The 17,232-nt window shown below is 46.6% G+C and overlaps 1 protein-coding gene across 2 annotated transcripts in view; it reads left to right on the top strand.

Moving 5' to 3' along the window:
* LOC111160507 (nucleoside-triphosphatase, cancer-related) overlaps positions 1–17,232 on the top strand; it is a 34,254-nt gene that overhangs the window by 9,782 nt on the left and 7,240 nt on the right. Inside the window, exon 4 of one of the 2 annotated variants that reach the window (XM_022523652.1) lies at positions 15,749–15,958. The exons of the other annotated variant lie outside the window; for it this stretch is intronic. Within the exon in view, the coding sequence (XP_022379360.1) occupies positions 15,749–15,958 (210 nt within the window). The remainder of the gene's footprint in view (positions 1–15,748; positions 15,959–17,232) is intronic. 2 annotated transcript variants of the gene reach the window in all.

Genomic DNA, 17,232 nt, shown 5'->3' with positions numbered 1-17,232 from the left:
GGGGGGTGGGGGTGGATTCTGTGGACAACATTATAGATGAGGGGAGCAGATAAACTGTGGCCCCAGGGTTCTGGGGCAGGAGGAGGTGAGGAAGAAGGTGTGGCTGGTAGGGTGGGTGGGGCACGTGATCAGGGTCTCCTGGACTGTATTAAGTACTCTGAGTGCCTTTAATCTGTGATAGATGTACTACTTGGATTAATTTTTGTAGAAATCCAGCGCCATCGCTTCAGAGAGTCAATACTGGGTGTGTGTGTGTGGGGGGGTGGGGGTGGATTCTGTGGACAACATTATAGATGAGGGGAGCAGATAAACTGTGGCCCCAGGGTTCTGGGGCAGGAGGAGGTGAGGAAGAAGGTGTGGCTGGTAGGGTGGGTGGGGCACGTGATCAGGGTCTCCTGGACTGTATTAAGTACTCTGAGTGCCTTTAATCTGTGATAGATGTACTACTTGGATTAATTTTTGTAGAAATCCAGTGGTGACGACCTATCTCACAAGGCAGGTCTAAACCTTCCAGAGGTATCTGTTCCACCAGCAGGAAGGTCCAGGGTTTTTCTCATGGCCTGGTGGGCCCCGTGCGGTCTGGCCCGCTAACCTCTGGCCTTCTGACACCGTTCCCCAGTCTGGCTAGCTCAGACGCGTTCCCCACAACATTGCAGAGCTGGTGCCGCACCAGCCATCGGCTCGGGGCCCTGGCGGTTTTCTTTGGTTGGTGCACTGTTATCTTTGCCTCTCTGTTCTTCTTTGACCTTTGGTACGGTGCCGTTGAGGGCTTTGGTAGTTGCCCGGGGCTGCCGGAAATTTAACCACAGCCCTCGGAGGGCAGTTGCTGACTTCAGAGGGCCAGCAGGGTCTTGCGCTCTGTTCTGTGGGGGCTGCTGCTCACCAGAGCCCACCTCCTCCTTTGCTTCTTCCTGGTTGCCTGCTACTCCCACCTCTTGCCTCTTGGAGTGTTCCCTCGGTCCCGAGCTGGGTCTGTTGTGGCCATTGTTTTGGTGTGAGCAGTCAGAGCACATGATGTTTTTCTCTCTGGTTTTTTCCCACCAAATGCTTACCTTTCTACTTAAATGTTCAAAGGGCAAGTGAAATACTTTAAATGAAACTCCAGATGAAGACTCTGGTTTTGGGCCCTGGATCAATACAAAGAATTGATTTTTACTCACTTGGCTCAGAACAGACGGAATCCTGGGAGAGCAGTGTGCACATACATGCATGATATCTGTCTGCGAAATTATGCGAGAAATCGTACATTGACTAGAATTAGAGCTTGACTCTCTTTTTTAATTAAAAAATAGAGGAAAGCAGGCTTCTCCCAATTTCTTATACTTTGGATACCAAACCCAGACACCCATATTTTAGGAAGAGTTCCCAGGCTGCAGGTTCTTACCTAGTCCAGGTCACAGACTTTTTTTTTTTTTTTTTTTTTTCCCTGAAGAACAAATCTTTCTCCCATCTCTTACTGGAATGAAGAGAGGAAAAGGAATTAGTGTTTTGCCTTTAGAAAGAAAAAATGGTGAAGTAGCTACACAACGAAAACAGAGGAGTATGAAGAGACAGTTGTTATTACTGACAAGTAAACGGAAAACTCCAGCAACCACATCTAGGCAGGGGAGAGCCTTGGTGCAGGTAGCATGTTAGGGTCTCGTGCCCGGGATGTCTGAAAGCGCTCTCTAACTGTAAGTTCGGAAATATATAAGTGCCTCCTATGTGTAAGGTATTTCACCGTGGATGAAAAATATTTTGAGTCGTAAGACGGAAGGGAGCTAATCTTTGGGTCCAACAGGGCCAGCAGGGGTGTGGGCCTGCGGTGAACTAGGTCAGAGCCTGCGGGGCTGGAGCCCAGAAGGGGCTGGAGGCCAGGGCAGGGCTAGAGGAGGAGTTGCAGTAAGGTTCTTAGAAAGTCCTTTCGTAGGGTTGACTGCAGTGGACTTTTTTCATTCTACTGGTGACGACTTTCCTTATTTGACAACGTTTTTATTGTTTTTTTGAGTATCGACACTCTCTACTCAAGGTAGCGAATTTGTAAAAAATATGAATAAAAACAAAGAAGAAAATAGGAAAAACTCATAATCTTATCACTGGGTTAACCGCTGTTAGTGTGTTTGTTTCTTCCCTCTTTCTGCTTTATTCCATCATTCCAAAAGGGGGACAAATACTGCATCTGGTTTTATAGGTTTGGCTTTTCCTGTTAATACGATCCAGTGACGTGGGAATGCCTACGAGGGGATGATCATCACAACTGTGATAATGTAGTGATTGCACAGTGTTTCCTGGAGTGGGTTTTCCGCTCCGACTCGGTGGTGGGTGTTTATCAACATCACAAGGACCCTTGTAGCGAACCCCCTTTGCACAGCCAGCCTTTCTCCCCAGTGGTGGAGCTTTCCCGGGGGATGATCTGAGAGTGAGGTCCTAGGTGAAGGGCTGACCTGGGGTATCGCTGGGTGCTGTTGAGGTGCTTCTGTAACTAGTCTACCAGGTGAGGGTGTGTTCCTCTCCCTGCACTCTGGCCAGCAGGAGCCCTATACCCGTCTTCCGGTCTTCCGTAGAGAAACAGGCTTCTTCGCTTTGACTCCTGCTTTTAAGTTGCTAATGAGGTTAAATGTTTTTTAGCTTGAGTATTTTTTTAATCTAATTATTTTTGTTTATCCCTTTTCCCATTTTCTCCCCTTTTGGCTTAAAAAGATCTTTTATAAGGCAAATGACCATTTCGTATTTATTGATTGCAATTTTCTCAATTTGTCCCTTTGGTGATTTCCGTCGGTCCTTCCTTCCTTCCTTCCTAACTTCCTTCTCTCCTTCTTTCCTCTTATCATTGACACAGTCTCTGTATTCCACATTAACACAGAATTTCGTTCTTCTTCAATAGTACTGTAGTACCTTTTTTTTCCTTTTAACATGTTTTAAATCCATCTGGATTTATTTTGACTATAATATACAATGAGACTATGAGTTGATTTCTTTCCAAATACTTAGCAAGTTTGCCAAAGCCATTTGTTAAATAACCCATTTCTCATTAGTTTGTTATGCTTTATTAATTATAATAAGAAATATATGGATGTATAATGTTCTAGGGTTGTCTGTTCTCTCCCATTTGCCCATTTGAGTCTCACGTCAGTACCATGCTGTGTTAATTGCCATGTTGTCTTCTAGTTTAAAAAGTTGTCTTACCCGTTCTTGTTTGTTTGTTTTTCCACACTGTAGTGGTATTGGGGGTAACAGTGCTAGGGGTAGGGACAGTAGTGCAGGTCATCAGCAGTAATCCAGTGCGAACTGTGCTGTAGGCACGGGCACGCTTAGTCCTCAGAGTGATTCTAGCACTCTCTTCCTGGTTTACAGAGGAGGAAACTGAGCTATAGACTAGAGGTTAAATTGCCCAAAAGCCCACGGCCTATAAGTGGCAGAGCTGGCATGAACTGTAGAATCAAGACTCTATTATCCATCACGGAAGTCTTACATGGAGTGATTGGAACCATATAAAATTATAGTTATTTAGATTCAAGGAGCATCTTAATTTTTCAGCTCATAGTCTCCATAGCCAAAAACCCGATTATCTGCTTTTCCATTTCTTTCTTTCTTTCTTTTTTTTTAAATTATTTTTTTGGCAGGGTTATTTATAGGTCTCTTCTACTTTCTGATGCTCCTGTAATTAGGATTGTTTTTCCAGTTTTTTAGTGACCAGGGCCGGCAGGATAACACTGTCCTTTTTCCTAATGGTCTTTTTGACGGTGACACTGCTTTATTAGAATTGGTTGCAGTGTGGGATTTAGCGTTTTGTTGGCACCCCACCTCATGTGTCTCCTACTCACACAAAAAGATGACAATAGATGATAATTTTTTTAAGAACAAAAAGTGTCTACTCCAAGCTGTTTTTTCTAGACTGACCCATGTCATTTTTAATTAAGATCCATGAAAAGAATAGGCGGCTAGAACCAGGACGTCTGATGAAAATCAACATAGTAGTACCTTGTTGTGATCAAAATAAGGCTTTTGGTGTATATTTGTTTTCAAGAGCAGGATCTGCTTTTGATTCTGAAATGAGATTCTGCTTCCGATCTTTGAAACTTCATTTGAAGGTGAGAGGATTCCCGGCTGGGGAAAGTTCATCTTTTACCACTTGACCTGGAATTGCTATTTCGTATTTCGGGCCACTAGGCTTTAGAGAGAATTTGGAAAAATCAATTTCTAGTCAGGATCCATTCTTGAAAGGTTGACAGGAGCCCAAGCATTGCTTTTGAGTTTCCTTCATCATTAGCAAATGTGACATTTTTTTTCTTTGTTCCTCCTCACTTTCTATTTCTGGACCTCACGATCATATATATGCACTGAAAGATCGGCCAGGGAAACAAAGAGCTGTCTGGTGCAAACATAAGAATTAATTTAGAGATTGTCAGTGGAAACATTTCTGCAGTGAATCAAAAGAGGAAAATGAACGGAGAGTTCCGTGTAGGGTTGATGCTGCCCTTTATCGTGTAGGATTTCTGGGTCTACAGCCTTGTCAGGAGCTTCCAGGTGAAATGCAAAACCAGCCCCCCCTTTGTTGGGAGGGCGGAGGGAGACCAGAAAGAGGCAGGACACTCCAGGCTGGGAGGTGGCAGTTGTACAAAGCAGCAGGAACTCACGTGTTGGATACAGCAAGTTGAATAGGGCCCCTCCTGCCCACCAAATCTTAAGTCTGTGTGGAGAGAGGCCTTAGCTGGTTTTAGTCACGTAGGCCATGTCATTGTTCTCAGCACCACGTCATTACCTCGAGGCTGTGTCCTGGGAACAGTCTCTGGGGATGAGAAAGGCAAGTGGAACCCACACGCCAAGGGGTGGGGGGGCGGGGCGGTGAGAAGCCTCTGATTCCCCGGGTCCAGCTCATGGAGCAGCTGGTGGTCCGTCTTTTCGATGACCTTCCCCAGGAGTGCCCCTCATTGCCCTGGGCAGGTCTGATGCTCTGTTCCTTCTCATGGCTGGCCTGTGGTTCTGTGATGTAGAGGCTGAGCCGGCCTCTGCCTTGGGTTCTTTACCTTCCTGCCCACTCCCCGGAGGCCTCGTGGAGGCACGTGCTCCGTGAGCGGGACTGGGGTAGAATCTGCGTCAGCTGCTCTTTCTTCCCCGTTACGCCTCTGCTCTGTCGCATTTCCAGCACGTGCCACTGGCTGCCTCTCCCCGGACACAGCATTCCAAGGCCCTGCTCCTTCGGAATCAAACTCACACGTGCGTGATGAGCTGGTAGTTTTCTCAAACCTTACACCGAGAAAATGTGCATGGGTTGTTCTTTTTTTGTATTGATTCTAATTTTTTGAACTTTATTTGGATACACTTTGACTCTTAGAGAAAATAACAAGAATAAGAATAATGCCAGACCACCCATATACATGTTACCCAGAATCACCTGTTTTTACCATTTGCCCTGTTGTTTGTTCAACCTCTCGCATGCACGTGCATCCTCTCCGCGCGTGCGCGTGTGTGTCTGTTCGTACATACCAGTTTGAAGAGGGGACCATTTGAGTATATTGCAGTCACTGGGGTTTTGTTCAGTATATTTATATATATACTGAATATTTATATTCAGTTATTTATAAACATAAGTGTATATATAAACATATATTAAACATATATATTTATATAAGTAAAATATATTCAGTATATTTATATATAAAGTTCAGTATATTTTTCCAAAGAATAAGCATATGCTCTTATGTAATTGGTACAGTTCTCAACCTCAGTACATTTTTACACCAAGAAAATACTAATAGGGGCACCTGGGTGGCTCAGTCAGTTAAGCGTCTGCCTTCGGCTCAGGTATAATCCCAGGGTCCTGGGATTGAGTCCCATGGCTGGGTCCCTGCTCAGTGGAGAGTCTGATTCTCCCTCTGACGCTGCTCGCTCTCTCAAATAAATAAATACAATCTTTAAAAAAAAAAAAAAGAAATACTAATAATCTTCCATTCCCAGGCTTGTTTTGTCAGTTGACTGGATGATGTCCCTTGTAACAGGTTCAGGGTCAGGTGTTGGATGTAGCTGCCATATCTCCATAGCCTCCTTCAATCTGGAACATTTCCTTAGTCATCCTTTGTCCTTTGTGACATTGACATCTTTGAGGAATACAGTTCTACTCTAATGGGACTTTCCTTTTGAGAGCTTTTCTGCTTGTTTGTGGTAACTTCAGTCAGAATGTTGCGTAAGTTGTGAAGCACCTTTCTCGGGCATCTCGTCCAGAGGAACTCAATGTTTGCTGATGTTTGTTTTGGTTACGTGAGTGAAGAATTGTCATGTCCCCACTGTGCATTTACTCTTCTTTCCTTTGAAATTCATAAGCAGTGAGTGGAGAGACTAACTTTAAGACCATGGACGTCCTTGTCATGAAAATATCTCCTGGTTCTCCTATTTTTTTTAGCTTTATTAGATTATCCAAAAATAATACTTTTCACGGAGGCTTTACCTGGAAAGCCAGTTTAACTACTGCCTTTTGGAATACTTCCTGTAACAGGGTGAGTGGTAGCTAAGAGTAGGATTGCTGTGCATCGAAAAGGCGAATCACAAGAGCCGTAACAGTTGATTTTTCCTCATCAGAGCTGTGCCTGTTTACTTCTCTCCGGCCTCCTTGTTAGTTAGACAAGAAGTCATCACTGTTTTCCTGTAGCTAAAACATTGAACCTTCTCTCTTCTGAGAAGTATGTAATAAAAGGGTATCAGACCTCAAAAATAACTTGAATGAAAAGTTTAGGGGCACCTGAGTGGCTCAGTGGGTTAAAGCCTCTGCCTTTGGCTCGGGTCATGATCCCAGGATCCTGGGATCTAGCCCCGCATCGGGCTCTCCGCTCGGTGGGGAGCCTGCTTCTCTCTCTCTCTGCCTGCCTCTCTGCCTACTTGTGATCTCTGTCAAATAAATAAATAAATAATCTTTAAGAAAAAAAAAGAAAAGTTTAAATACTGAGTGAGATTTTTACTCAGTAAGAGGAATTATTATAAGCGCAGTTACTGTCAATACCGTTAGCCGATAAGCAAGTGGCAGGAGTGAGCACCTCTGGGGGTGCCTGGTCCCGTCTCTCGCTGTGTGTAAAGGAGGGAGGCCTGCTCCTGTGGCGGGGTTGGGCGGGGGGACGTCACATCTGCCTACTAAAGCAGGCCGTGCTCTGTCCTGGATAAAATGATGTCGGTGACGTGAATTGTTCTGCGACCCCAACTATGTCATCCTTTTTGAGAAATTAAAAGTAATGTGGTTCCTCCAGAAACAGATGAGGGTGTTTGTGGCTCTGCCTCCATAGCCCCTAGAAACTGAAGTGCTCCTGCTTCTCATTGGAGAGAAAAGTCCTTACAGGTAGATGATTTCCTTCATTTCTTTCCTTCAGCGTCTTGGATCCTTTCCTTCCCTTTCTTTCCGTCCTCGGCCTGACAGTGCGCAGGCGGTATCGCACGTGGGGATGGAAGGGCGCTCTGGCATCAGGTGATCTTGGCTTTGACTCTGAGCTCTCACTTGGGGGCTCAGTGACTTCGTCTGAATCCGCTGTGCTCCTCCTCTGTAAACCAGGTAGATAGCTGCGGGGCAGAGTTATTAGGACTGAAAGCAACATTGTTAGCTGAAAGCGTGTGTGTCCCGGGCGGCTAGGGGGAGTGGATGGGGACAGGTGTACTTATCTCTCTCAAGAAGGTGAGCAAGGTGATGGGTAGGAGAACCTCGGGAGGAGCCTCACATTAGCAGTTTGCCACAAAGCCCCCTGGGGGCCAGAGCAAGCTGTAGGTCTGTCACAGAGACCCACAAGCTCAGATGTCCAGCCTGGTCCCAAGGTGCTGGGATCACGAGGGTTAGTGGGTTCTCCGTGCACGGGGCTGACTGTCAGCCAGCAGATGCTGTTTCAGTCCTGGGATAGTTCTCGTAGCTTGCAAGATAGCAGTGGCGCCGTCTGGTGCTCTACGATCGGGTGCTTACGTGGGTGAGCCGCAGGGAGGCCAGTTAGGGACATCCGGGCAGAGCCTCAGCCCTGGTCTGCTGGGGTGGGAATCTCTGGCATTTGGGTGGGCACCGCTCCCACCCAGAGCACACCCAAGGGGAGAAGGGCTGGGCTACAGGGCGCGGCAGGCCGTCTAGACAGCTCACCCTGGCTACCAGCCTGTGTCTTCATCCCTGGGGACACGAGGTCCACATGCCACCAGACTGCTAAGGGGATCTGAAACTTTAGGCATGGAATAAGCACACGGAGAGGTCTAATTGGAGCCCTTCACTTTTAGTTCCTAACTTCAGACGGTTGAGCAATTGTGGGCTTAGCGGCGGCCGCTGTTCCCACCACATGCTTTCCTGGCCTCCCAGAACCAGTGGGTTTGCAGGGAAGGGCCCTAGTTCTGCCACCAGACTTCTGGCGGATGCTCCCCAGTTCTTTCGCATGACTTTTGATACCTGTTGTCCTAGACAGGCCTGCTCAGAAGCTGGTCCATGTGTCTGATACTTAAAAAAAAAAGTTAAGACCACCAGAAATATTTATTAAGTAATTAATTCACAATAAGGCAAAAGCCACTTTAATTAGCTTTTTCTCGGATCAGTATTTTGGTTAAATGGAATTGTCTCCGTTCAGTATTTCTGTTAAATGAATTGACCACTTTGGTTAAATGAAATTACCTTTTCTTTCATGTTCTTAAAAGTACATGTGAAGATTAAACAAAAACAAAAGTCACAGTTTTCAGGTCTCTGGCATAATTGGTACACAGATATTTTGTTGTTGCTCTAAATTGATTTAATCTTTTCAGAAAGCAAACTAGCTGAGTGTAAGCAAAGCTAAATTATTCATAACTTCCCTTACCCCTGGCTGGTCAGTTTTAGGACCATATCCCAAGGAAATCTCTTCTCCCTCAGAACAAACAGAAGAGGTAAAATATGCTTTGCCCCAAGTGTTTCTCCCTTTCCGTGACTGTGAAAGTGGATGGATAGTCCTGTGACCTGTAGGCCTGGCTGAGGAGTGGTGCGTGATTCGTGCCCTCCCGCTGCCTCGCGGTACCCTGCAGAGAGAGGAGGTGCAGGGGAGAAGGGCCGCACCCCAGATGCACACACAGTGATGTTCACCTACGGCCCAAGGTGACCCGAGGTGCTGCACGAGTGCCTTACTCCATCCCTTCAGGTACGGGCTCTCCAGGGTCTCCTTCTGACTTCCCCGCAACCTGCACCCGGGAGGACTGTGGGGGTTCCTGACTGTTTTCAAACCTGGGCCCTGGGGCTGTCAGGCTGCGTCTTTATGAACTCAGAATTTGGAACAATGTAAACACGGTATGTGCTCACTGGCTTGTTTTTTGTTTCCCTCTATAGTTGCTTGACATTCTATAAAAACAATTTTGAATATGATAGTGGTCCTTTTTATTTTTTTTTTTTTTAGATTTAACTTTTTTTTTTTTTTCTTTTTTTTTTTTTTTTTTTTTTTGAGAGAGAGCAGGAACAGGGGTGTGGCAGAGAGAGAAAGAGAATTGAAAGCAGACTTCCTGTTGCACACGGAGCCTGACACAGGGCTCAGTCCCATAACACTGAGACCATGACCTGAGCCAAAGTCAAGAGTTGGACACTCAACTGACTGAGCCACCCAGGCGCCCCAATACTGGCTCTTGTATTTCACTCTTGAATTTATGGTCGTGAGTTATTTAGAAAAACCAGTCTTGACAGGCTTCTCAGTGGCTTAGCATCTGGTATCTGCCTCTCACTTGAGCACCAATAACAGATTTTTCATCAAAAACCCCAGGCTTATTATTTTTTTTTAAAGATTTTATTTAATTATTTGAGAGAGAGAGAGCATGAGAGAGAGCATGAGAGGAGAGAGGTCAGTGGGAGAAGCAGACTCCCTGCTGAGCAGGGAGCCCGATGTGGGACTCGATCCTGGGACTCCAGAATCATGACCTGAGCTGAAGGCAGTTGCCTAACCAACTGAGCCACCCAGACACCCCCCCAGGCTTATTTTTGAGATTCCTACCGTTTCTGGATGATAAAAGTCCCTACTTTTGGACAGAGAGGATTTTATATAAACTAATGTTTCAAAGTGAGCATTTCCGGTTGGTAGAACAGAACATATGCATGTGTGTCCAGATATCTTTGTGCAGGTGTTTAATGTTGGTGAGCGGTCATGGGTGAATGTTGCAGAGACTCCAAGGAAGGGTGGTTTTGGAGCCTCATGCTTTATGTTTGTAGCTACTTGTGTGTATTTACATACATGTCCGCGTTCACTACCTCCCCACATACGTATACCCAAATACGTACATATACACAGGCATACACACGTGATTTTTTTTTAATTTTTATTTTTTAAATTTTATTTCTTTTCAGTGTTCCAAGATTTTGTTCATGCACCACACCCAGTGCTGCATGCAATACGTGCCCTCCTTAATACCCACCACCAGGCTCACCCAACCTCCCATCCCCCTCCCCTCCAAAACCCTCAGTTTGTTTCTCAGAGTCCACAGTCTCTCATGCTTCGTCCCCCCCTCCGATTTCCCCCAACTCATTTCTCTCCTCCCAGTGTCCTCCATGTTATTCCTTACGTTCCACAAGTAAGTGAAACCATATGATAATTGACTCTCTCTGCTTGACTTATTTCACTCAGCATAATCTCCTCCAGTCCTGTCCATGTTGATACAAAAGTTGGGTATTCATCCTTTCGGATGGAGGCATAACACTCCATAGTATACATGAATCATATCTTTATCCATTTGTCTGTTGAAGGGCGTCTTGGCTCTTTCTGCAGTTTGGCGATTGTGGCCATTGGTGCTATGAACATTGGGGTGCAGATGGTCCATCTTTTCACTATGTCTGTATCTTTGGGGTAAATACCCAGTCTTGCAGTTGCAGGGTTATAGGGTAGCTCTATTTTTAATTTCTTAAGGTATCTCCACATCGTTTTCCAAAGTGGTTGCACCAACTTGCATTCCCACCAACAGTGTAATAGGGTTCCCCTTTCTCCACATATTCTCCAACACATGTTGTTTACTGTCTTGTTGATTTTGGCCATTCTAACTGGTGTAAGGTGGTATCTCTGTGTGGTTTTGATTTGAATCTCCCTGATGGCTAGTGATGATGAGCATTTTTTCATGTGTCTGATAGCCACTTGTATGTCTTCATTGGAGAAGTGTCTGTTCATGTCTTCTGCCCATTTTTTGACATGATTATCTGTTTTGTGTGTGCTGAGTTTGAGGAGTTTTTTATAGATCCCTTTGTCCATAGTGTCATTTGTGAATATCTTCTCCCATTTCGTGGGTTGTCTCTTTGTTTTGTTGACTGTTTCCTTTGCTGTGCAGAAGCTTTCGATCTTGATGAAGTCCCAGAAGTTCATTTTCGCTTTTGTTTCCTTTGCCTTTGGAGACATATCTTGAAAGAAGTTGGTGTGGCTGATGTTGAAGAGGTTACTGCCTTTGTTCTCCTCAAGGATTTTGATAGATTTCTGCCTCACGTTGAGGCCTTTTATCCATTTCGAGTTTACCTTTGCGTATGGTGCAAGAGAATGGTCGAGTTTCATTCTTCTATATATAGCTGTCCAATTTTCCCAATACCACTTATTGAAGAGACTATCTTTTTTCCACTGTTTATTTTTTCCTGCTTTGTCGGAGATTAGTTGACCATAGAATTGTGGGTCCATATCTGGGCCCTCTATTCTGTTCCACTGGTCTATGTGTCTGTTTTTGTGCCAGTATCATACTGTCTTGGTGATCACAGCTTTGTAGTAAAGCTTGAAATCAGGCAACATGATGCCCCCAGTTTTGTTTTTCCTTTTCAGCATTTCCTTAGCAATTCGGGATCTCTTCTGTTTCCATACCAATTCTAGGATTGTTTGTTCCAGCTCTTTGAAAAATGCCGGTGGAATTTTGTTGGGGATGGCATTGAAAGTATAGATTGCTTTAGGGAGTATAGACATTTTAACAATGTTTATTCTTCCGACCCATGAGCATGGAATGGTCTTCCATCTTTTTGTGTCTTCTTCGATTTCTTTCATGAGTGTTCTGTAGTTCCTCGAGTACAGATCCTTTACCTATTTGGTTAGGTTTATTCCTAGGTATCTTATGGTTCTTTGTGCTATAGTAAACAGAATCGATTCTCCAATTTCCTTTTCTGTATTTTCATTGTTCGTGTATAGGAAAGCAGGTGATTTCTGTACATTGACTTCGTATCCTGCCACTTTACTGAATTGCTGTATGAGTTCTAGTAGTTTGGGGGTGGAGTCTTTTGGGTTTACCCTATAAATTATCATGTCATCTGCGAAGAGAGAGTTTGAGTTCTTCATTGCCAATTTGAATACCTTTTATTTCTCTTTGTTGTCTGGTTGCTGTTGCTAGGACTTCTAGTACTATGTTGAACAAGAGTGGTGAGAGTGGGCATCCTTCCCGTGTTCCTGATCTCAGTGGGAAGGTTGTCAGCTTTTCCCCTTGAGGATGATACTCGCTGTGGCTTCTTCATAGATAGATTTTATGAAGTTGAGAAATGTTCCCTCTATCCCTGTACTTTGAAGCGTTTTAATCAGGAACAGATGCTGGATTTTGTCAAATGCTTTTTCTGCATCAATTGAGAGGACCATGTGGTTCTTTCTTCTCTTACTGATTTGTTCTATCACACTGATTGATTTGCACATGTTGAACCACCCCTGCATCCCAGGGATAAATCCTACCTGGTCACGGTGGATAAGCTTTTTAATGTGCTGTTGGATCCTATTAGATAGGATCTTGGCATCCATATTCGTCAGGGATATTGGTCTGAAATTCTCTGTTTTGGTGGGGTCTTTGCCTGGTGTGGGGAATCAGGGTAATGCAGGCTTCATAGAAAGTGTCTGGAAGTTTTCCTTCTGTTTCGGTTTTTTGAAACAGTTTCAGGAAAATAAGTATTGTTTCTTCTTTGAATGTTTGGTAGAATTCCCCTGGGAATCCATCAGGTCTTGGACTCTTGTTTTTTGGGAGGTTTTTGATCACTGCTTCAATCTTGTTACCAGATATTGGTCTATTCAGGTTGTCAATTTCTTCCTGATTCAGTTTTGGAAATTTATACGTTTCCAGGAATGCATCCATTTCATCTAGGTTGCTTGACTTATTGGCATATAACTATTGAGAATAATTTCTGATGATAGTTCCTGTTTCCTTAGTGTTAGTCTTGATCTCTCCCTTTTCCATTAATAATTTTATTAATTTGAGTCCTCTCTCTTTTCTTTTGGATTACTTTTGCCATTGGTTTATCAATCTTATTGATTCTTTCAAACAACCAGCTTCTAGTTTTGTTGACATGTTCTTCTGTATCTCTAGTTTCTATCTCATTGATCTCTGCTCTAATCTTGATTATTTCTCTTCTAGTGTGTGGGGTTAGCTTAACTTGTTGATTTTCCAGTTCTTTAAGGTGTAAAGACAGCTGGTGTATTCTGGATTTTTCAGTTTTTTTTGAGTGAGGCTTGGATAATGATGTATTTCTCCCTTAGGACCACCTTTGTCAGATCCCATAGGCTTTGGACCAATCACACATATTCTTCATATGGTTTCTCTTTGTCTGAATTGACTGCTTTCAAACTATCATTTTCATGTGCCAGATAGAGTTCTGTTTGGCTTCTGGATGGTGCCCTGTGGGAAGACGACATCCACCATTAGTCCCAGTTTCTGGAGGCAGCAGAATGCCCCAAATACTCCTTGGTCAGAGCTCATTGGAATGCCTTGCTCTTTTTGGATCATCTGTTTTTATGCTGATGAGCTGGTACCTGACCGTTTTTTAAATTTCTCCCAATTTTGGCATTCATTTTCAAAGAAAAAATTTGGAAATGACAGTGACTCTCCATAGGTGCTCACCTCTCCTCCCTCACCCCATCAGTGGGGTGCATTAGCTGCCTCGGCTCAGCTTTGCATCACTCAGTTCCGTGGGAAAGAAAAAGATGACTATGACCTTGTCTCGCCCCTGAAGGGGAAACGATGTATGTGTGGGTGTGTGCGCGTACGCGTGCGCGGGTACATGCCCACGTGCATATGTGTGGGCGTGCATGTGTACCCCTCTCCGCACACACAGAATACAATTGAAAGTTAAAAATGCAGTACATTAGAAACACAGAAGTTTGAGTAAGTATACAGACCAGCTCTTGGATGACTACAGTGGGCCCCTTCCTGGCCTTTCTGCTAGGGAAGTGAGTGGGAAAATAAGTCGGCAGATGAGAAGAGTACCCCTTACATAAAAGTTGGACAACCACTGCTCTAATGCTTCCCCTCCAGAACTGCCTCGGACTAGACTCCACCGTCTCACGTCATCTGTTCCAAAAGATTCCCGGCTTGTCCCTGACGCCACACAGCTAGCAGCCTTTCGGGAAGAACCCGTGACCCTCCCTGGCTTAGCATCCCTCGGTTGTTGGATAGAACCCACAGCCCTCTGTGTACCTTTCAGGCTTCAGGACCTGCCCCTCAGCCCTGTCCCTCACCGGCTGCCATGTGCACCCCGCCAGCCACACCACACTCTAGCTTCACGATTCTCAGTTGGAGACAGATCTGGCTGAACTCAGCCACACATTCTGAGAATGAACTGACGTATTATTTATGGAGTCTAAGAACTGGAGTAAAAAGCACTTTGTAAATCAGCTTTAGAGTTTTCAGAGTCATCATTTATACAAAGATACATAAAATGTGTTGGTCACTCAGCATTCACCGAAGAGTTACATTGTTCTTTTGTGTCCCCACTGCCGCAAGACCATTCAGAGTCCTGTCAGCTTTCTCTGGGAAGGCTTTCCAGGGAGGGCATGGATGTTAGTGGTCGGTGGCTGTGGAGCAAATGGCCCTAGAACTGAGGAGTTTAAAACCACGGACTTTATCTTACATGGTTTTCCTGGGTCAGGAGTCCAGGAAGGGCTTAGCCGGGTGGTTCGGGATCAGGCTTGGTCATGAGGTTACAGTCATCCCATGCTTGACTGAGATGATCCGCCGCCCAGCTCACTCTCATGGTTGTCAGGAGGCCTTGGTTCCCTGCCACGTGCTTTCTGAGCGTGCTTACACCATGGCGCTCCCCTTCCCCAGAGGAAGCGATCTGAGAGAGATTGAGACCAAGCTGGACGCAGAGGTCTTTTCTACCTAATTTCAGAGGCAGACATGCCATCCCTTCACCATTCTGCTGATCACAGAGACCAGCCCTGGGACTGTAGGAGGGGTCAGAGCAAGGGTGGGAGCCAAAGGAGCTGGAAGGCCCTGGGGCCCGTGGAGGCTGGCTGCCGCACCTGTTCCCAGAGGGGCTCGGAAGGAAGGAGAGGGATGAAGTTGTTAGGGAATCTGCAGTTCAAAGGGCATAGTCCTGCTCACTTGCTTTTCTTCTAAACAGGACCCCTTTCCTTTTACCATTCAGTTCTCTCCACCAGCCGTCGCAGTGCAGACTGAAACACACAGGCATTTGCCTGCAGCGGTTACCTCCTCCAGACAGGGAAGCTCCTGCAACTCAGAACCACACACAAAAAGAGGCCAGTGTTACTAACAGGGCTCCCAGGCTTGCTGTCTCATTTCTTTTAAACCTGAGGCATGCGGGTGCTGCTTATTTCCTGGGTGTATATAAATACAAAGCTTGGTTATTACTGGAACATTCTAGAAGAGTGAAAATTGCCAGGAACCTGGGTTGCTTGGGGAACTGAATTTTCTGGTTGCTGCTGTTTCCGAGGGAGGTCCCCCAGATCTGTTTGCCAGCGAGTCCCCTGTAGACTGAGAGGTCGTCTCCCACCTTCCAAAGCTTAGTTGGTGAGTGACTGGGGAGTGGGACCCCGGGGCCCTTCGCTTATTAACAGGACTTGGGTGTCTTTGTCATCTTCAGGCAGGTTCCAGCAGTGGCCCAGAGCACAGAGTGTGCGTCATCGACGAAATCGGGAAGATGGAGCTCTTCAGTCAGCCTTTCATCCAGGCTGTTCGTCAGACACTGGCCACCCCAGGGACTGTTGTCCTGGGCACGATCCCAATACCGAAGGGAAAACCGCTGGCCCTCGTGGAAGAAATCAGAAACAGAAACGACGTTCAAGTGTTCAGTGTGAGTACAGCTGGTCCCCTGTGCCTATAAAAACGGAGCGGGTGACCTCAGACATGGCTTTGAAATGTACCTTTGCTTTGATTTACCATTCTCCCCCCTCGGAGGCTAGATCCAGGTGAGTCTGATTTTCTAGGGATTTATAGAACATACATTTTGCCTGTCCTCAATGACAAAACCCACTTCCCTGTGGCCCCAGTGTGAAGCACAGCCTCCAGCTGCCGGAGAGCAGCACCGCGCAGTAGAATGGCCGGCGAGGGTGGAAATGCCCCGTCCACACTGGGCGGTAGCCATCAGCCACCTGTGACCCCTTATGCTTAAATGAAAATGAAAAACACATTTCTTCAGTCACTCTGCCTGCGTGGACAGGGCGAGTGCAGAGCGCGTCAGGCCAGGTGACGGAGGCAGAGCAGCTGCCCAGGCCTCACCCGCAGGTCCAGGGGGCGCACGGAGCTGTAGGCCCGCCCTGACCTCACGAGTGGGGCCCCAGGCCTGGGCCCAGTGGTGTGCTTTCACAAGCCCTCGTGCGGTTGCCGGGTGCCCATCGGGGCGGGTGTGTGTGGTAGAGCACACGTGAGTGAGGGCAGGGTCCTTCCTCCCAGCCGGTGGCCGTGTCCCGAGCCGGCGCCTGGGCCTCTGATAGCGCTGCTGACACTTGGTCCCCGTACATGATGTCCTCTCCCCTTTGTCTCTCCGGGTCCTTCTTAGCTCGTTGTTTTGTCCTGCGCCCCTTCGTCTGTGTCAGGGAGAGAGCCACGTTCCCGGCTGAGCCCGGCCTGTCGCTGCACCCCGCTGCCAGTGTAACGGCTCATAGGCCCACAAGCACCTTGCGAGAGGTCGGGCTGGCTGGGCACCTCCACCTGGACACGGAGTGAGCTCCAGCCGCCCGGTACCACGAGCACCTTACGTCACTGGCTAAAATGCCACCACTGTGGCTCGCCCGCCCTGTGGGACGTCCACGTGTCATCACCAGCATATCCTGGGGTGCTCTTGCAGCAGTAAACCATGTTCGGGTTCGAGCAGCCGGACTTGGGAAACTTCGTGCCTGCCTCCCTTCGTTTACTCAGTAGGAAGTGAGCAGCACCATGTGCTAAGTGGTGGCGCCGGCAGGGAGTGACCAGGTCGGTGCCCGCCGGCGCGCGGTCTAGCAGAGGCTAAAGTGGCCGCAGCACGTATCGACAAGGCAAAGACAACAACCGCTGGGGTGATGTGGCCCTTGGGCTGGAGGCCTCTGGGAAGGGAGGTGCTGACCCCGGAGGGAGCTGCCCAAGGTGCTG

This window comes from Enhydra lutris, unplaced genomic scaffold, assembly GCF_002288905.1.
Source record: "Enhydra lutris kenyoni isolate GAN:26980312 unplaced genomic scaffold, ASM228890v2 scaffoldscaffold76, whole genome shotgun sequence".
Classification (NCBI taxonomy): Eukaryota; Metazoa; Chordata; class Mammalia; order Carnivora; family Mustelidae; genus Enhydra; species Enhydra lutris.
The sequence above is the reverse complement of the archived record's forward strand: the minus strand, read 5'-3'. Positions and strand labels throughout refer to the sequence as shown.